The 5423-nt window shown below is 37.2% G+C and overlaps 1 protein-coding gene across 1 annotated transcript; it reads right to left on the reverse strand.

Moving 5' to 3' along the window:
• Positions 1–1952: 1952 nt before the first annotated feature.
• ghsra (growth hormone secretagogue receptor a) lies at positions 1953–5036 on the reverse strand. Its single transcript, XM_082171805.1, has 2 exons — positions 4203–5036; positions 1953–3121 (listed from the first exon to the last, which is right to left on the reverse strand). Exons 1-2 carry the CDS (start codon positions 4978–4980, stop codon positions 2817–2819), a joined length of 1083 nt encoding a protein of 360 aa, XP_082027931.1. The 5' UTR covers positions 4981–5036; the 3' UTR covers positions 1953–2816.
• Between the last annotated feature and the right edge of the window lie 387 nt (positions 5037–5423).

The following is a 5423-nucleotide window of genomic DNA, read 5'->3' on the forward strand; positions in this document are numbered from 1 at the left end:
GCACATCTGTACAGTAGAGGCCGCAGCTCAAACCTTTCAGCTGTGCTGACATTCTGCATCGCAAAAGATTGGGACGCAGGAAAAGAAAGTTCTCTTTCTTCAATAATTTTTTTTTTTTAAATTAAACAAATGTGGTTTAACTTAAGTCATTTTTGCTTATTGGTATGGTTGAATTGGATTATCGAAGGTCAGCACAAAAGACATTTGTTAACAAAGTGAGATTAAATAAAGTATGCTATATTTGTGTTATTTAACATGCAATTATGTCAGGTTTGTGTAATCTGTTTGCATTTCTCTTTTTTTATTCATTTTGAGGAATTTGTTTTTGTGCAAGTGAGTTGAGTAAATGCTCACAACTACAATAACCGTCATGTTCACACAGCGCACACAACACTTCTGCATCTTGCTCATGATTTCTCTCATCGTGGAGACAGGAGAGCTGTCAAATGGGAAAACAAAGTAACCTAAGTTACTTGTTTGAAAAGTACTCCAATACTTTGTTGCAAGGTGACTTGTGTTACTAATGCATTTCCCCAACACTGGTGAAGACATTTAGTTATGTTTGTGGACATTGATTGCAATCACTAATTAAAATCAGACTTTTATAAAGCCTTTTAGTTAAAGTCAAACATTAAATTAAAAAACATCAAACATTTTGTCCAGGTATAATTTTTTTTAATCGACCTCTAATTGACACTTTGAAGAGTGTTTACACTCCCCCTCTCCATCAGGGCTGTGGTATTTTATTTTTTAATACATTTTATGGTTATGGTAGGCAGAAGTGGGATGTGTGAATGGTGGACAATCTCATTTTGCAGCGTCACCTTCTGCCCCATGAGGAGATCTGACTGATTTATGAAACCATTCTCCTCTGTAATCCTGTTTCTCCACAGTCTGGGCACTCTGACCTTGATTTGACATCAATAAAACACCAGCAGTCAGACTTTACATATGTGACTGGATCACAAAACCAGTCACAAGTAGCACTGGTATATTTGTGGCAATAGCCAACAATACATCGCATGGGTCAAAATGATCGATTTTTCCTTTATGCCAAAAATCATTAGGATAATAATCAAAGATCATGTTCCATGAAGATATTTTGTAAATTTCCTACCGTAAAGATATAAAACACTTATTTCTGTGAGTGAATGCAGCACAATCGCGAACATGAAATTTATGGACAACTTTAAAGGCGATTTTTTTTGCACCCTCAGATTCCAGATTTTCAATAGTTGTATCTCGGCCAAATATTGTCCTATCTTGACAAACCACACATCAATGGAAAGTTTATTTATTCAGCTTAATCAGATGATGTATTAATCTCAATTTCAAAAAATTGACCCATGTGACTGGTTTTGTGGTCCAGGGTCACGTGGACATAAGAAAGAAGGATTTCTACCAAGATATCATGAAACCGATAAACCATTGATCCTGAGGAATAAGAGTGTCTCAAATTAACTGCATCACTTTCCCCTTATTATTTATTTAAAGCCCATTATAGACAGCTGCATCTATTTTTGGGGTTATGTAAATGACCACATAGTCCTGAATTTATCTATCTATCTATCTATCTATCTATCTATCTATCTATCTATCTATCTATCTATCTATCGTTCTGTCTACCTGTCTGTCATTATGTCATTCTATCAATCTTGTCTATCTATCATTCTGTCTATTGTTCTGTTTATCTATCCATCTATCTATCTATCATTCTATGTCTGTCTATCGTTCTGTGTATCTGTCTGTCATTCTGTCTATCTGTCTGTCGTTCTATCAATCAATTTGCCTGTATATCATTCTATCTATTGTTCTATCTGTCTCGTTTTATCCATCCATCCATATTTCTATTTACTCAAATAGGAGACTTCAGTCTTACAGGACAACCAATAAAAAAAGAAAATATATATTGTTATAGTATATTCATATATATCATAATTTGTTTGTCATACTGTCATTGTTCTTACAAAAGAAAACCTTCAACACAGCAGATATCCAATTAAACATGGATATTATATTTACATATTTTACAAAATACAAATATGCCATTTTATGTACTGTACATCGTTTTAGAACACAAGACACATGCAGTTTCCACAACAGATATTAATGGATGTAAGAGGACTTGTTAACGTACGCATATACTGTCACATCGGTTATTGCAGTGGTTTTAAATGAAACTTCTAAACAACTGGGTAATTCCATAACAATAGTTTATACATTTAGCACATGAAGCACTGAGAAAAAAGCACGCTTTTTTATGATGTTCTAGTACTTAAATGCACCAATGCAATTTTGACTGTTTTATATACCTTTGTTTTAATGAACTTTTCTCAAAAGCTTTTGAATTCTGTGTATTGCTTTAGGGCGGGTGCGGAGCCTAATAAAAACACGCACATGAAGAAAGTGACAACACTAGCTAAAAGAGCATGACATGCATTGATGCACGAGGCAAATGAACGGCATCACCTCTGCAGTCCCTGTCATCAGGCGCGTGAGGATGCTGCTGTATCTACAGTGCTCATTTTGTCTTCCAGATTTCATTTAGATTTAAGGCAACTGAAGTTATCTTTTTCTCCCCATTTTTCTCTCTATTTTCAAGCATTTTTTTTTTATAAAACATCAAGGTATCTAATGAAATGTTTTGCTTGGATAGACAAATGGCTGTTAACAACATCTTTCTAAAATACTCCCTGATCTGTCTGGAAATTTATGAGACCTTCATATAAATCTTTTGTCTAATTAAGAGACTATCACCTTATAAAATGATGGCAGCATTAGATGAGGTCTGAAATGGCTGTTTATGGTAAAGAGAGTCACACGCTGGCAGTGGACTCCGTCCAGCACGGTGGACTCTCTCCTTTGGCCACTGATGTGCTTCTTCGTGGGTTATTACGCAGTCCGAAAAGTTTGCAAGCTGCCATCCTGTACTTCTTGGACATGATGTTGTACAGAATGGGGTTGATTGCTGCACTAAGGTAAAAGAGTACAAAGGAGATGAGATTACAGTACTGGCTGATGACAGACATAACAGGAGAGCCCATCTCTGTGGATTTGGAGATCAGGTAGCGTCCAACGTGAAAGGGAAGCCAGCAGAGCACGAAGGCAAACACCACCACAGCTGTTAGGGAGAGAGGTAATGAAGGTAAATGAACACTGAAATGGCACCTTGTTCCTCACTTTGTTGCAGAAAGCAAATATTATTAGTAAGAAAAGAAAAAAAAAACTAACCATGAATCACAAACTTAATCATGTGTTAACAATAACAAAAAGGCTCACATTTTTATTGTTATTCCAAGCACATAGAAATTAATAAATGTGGTTAAATTTATTCTACAGATTTTTTTAGGTATCAAAAAAACGTTTTTCACATTTTAGTAGACAATGTTTTAAGTTGTGTAATCTCCCCTTATTAAAATGATGAGCATTTTCATTAAACAAAAACAAAAAAACATCATCCTTTCACAATGCAAAATGTGCATTAACAAGTGTCTCTTTTTATCACTTAATCTTATATTTTTCTTGAGTTTGTTCTTAAAGGACAATTTGGTAACACTTCATTTTACAGTGTTTTTGTTACACGTTAGATGTAGTTACAATTTACTAAATTGTGCATAATTATATGCAACTAACCATAAATCACACCCTATTCTAACTCTAAAGCTATTGTAAGTACATGCAGTTAATTATTATTATTCACTACTTAAATGTATAATTAAACGTGTATGGAATCTTAAAATAAAGTGTAACCCACAATTTTAGCCAACCCAGTTACCTTTATTTTGTTCAATAATGACCTTTAGGTTTCATGACTAAATGAACAAAAAACTGTCACAACGTTACCTTTATAAAATATATTCCTTAACATTAACAGATAGGCACACATTTAACATATAGGCCTATTATCACTCATACAGATCGGATAGAAATGTTTTAATTCTTAGAAATAAATTAGATTGAAAATCACCTTTTCAACATGGATGAGCCATTTTACTTGAATAAGATCGTTTAAATTAGGTGTTACCACATAAAGTACATTTTTAGGTTCCCTAACAAAACCATTTTAGTGTATGCAGGGTTGTACTGCTGTTTTGTGCCAAGCACATCCCGTGCGTAATGGGTGCGCTTGTGCGTAAAGTGCGCAAATGATAAACAACTTAATCGCGGTTACCTGATATACTGTGATGAAACCGGGCACTTACCCAGCATTTTCACTGTCTGTCTATTGCTTTTATCGCGACTCGAAGCGTTTTCTCCAATCGTCTCCCTCTTTCTCTTCCAGAGCTTTCGCCCGATGAGACTATACAAAACAGTTAAGCAGAACACAGGCAAGAAGAAAAAGACGCTGGAGACCCAAACCATGATGGTTAAGAGCCCAGATCTAATGGCATATTCCGTCGCTTTGCATTCGTTAGTTTCCCACGAGTTTGTCCCATTTTCATGCTCGACCCCGACGAGCACAAATACAGGTCCTGCACTAAAGAAGGATACTATCCAGAGGACCAAAATGACCCCTCGCACGCGACCCTTGGTCACGACTATCTTTGCCCTAAGAGGAAAACAAATAGCAAAGTATCTCTCCACACTGAGAGCGGTGATGTTCAGAATGGTCGCGTATGTGCAACACTCGCTAACAAACTGAAAGAGTTTACAAAGTATGTTGCCGAAATTCCAAGGTCGGTACTTCCAGAGTCTGTACAAGTCCAGAGGCATGCAGAGGAAAATGAGTAAATCCGAAAAGGCCATGCTGGACAGGTACAGGTTAGTGGTGGTTCGCATATCCTTGTATTTGGTCACCACCAAAATGGTCATCAGATTCCCCGTTACACCTACAAAGAAGAAAAGGGCGCAGGTAACCGTGACCCCGGTTAGCATTGGAATGGGGAAAATGGTGACCGGGGGCTCGAAGCCCCAGTACGTCGCGTTATCATCCCAACTGCAGTTGAAGGAACAGTTGGACCGGTTCGTCCAGGCAGGCATGCTGAGAGATCATGGAGCGTCTAGATCCTCCTCTGAGAGAGAGCTCGGGCAGGACAGTCTCCCCACTGACTCCCCATCGTGCTGCTCTCAGGGCTGCCCAACATTTATAATTGAACTTATACAACCCGAATTATGGGGGTTTCGGAGAGTACCTCCCTAATTACGGCTTCAAGCCCCATCAAATAAGTCAAACTAAGTCTTCAAAACATGTTCCTTTACATATGTTTCAGCAGGGTTTCCTAACAACGTTTCCGAAACCACAAAAGTCACATTAGTGCGCTAAATAAAAGCTCGCGAACAGAAGTCGCGTCAGCCTGTGGAAGTAACCATAGCAACAGTAAGCTGCTCGCCATTCATTCAGTATCGCGCGCGAAAACGACTAAAATTGTATTATTACTTTAATATAGGTTTAATATAGATTTAACAAAAATATTTTTTGTTTT

This window comes from Leuciscus leuciscus (genome assembly GCF_965113295.1).
Source record: "Leuciscus leuciscus genome assembly, chromosome: 6".
In the NCBI taxonomy this organism is placed as follows: domain Eukaryota; kingdom Metazoa; phylum Chordata; class Actinopteri; order Cypriniformes; family Leuciscidae; genus Leuciscus; species Leuciscus leuciscus.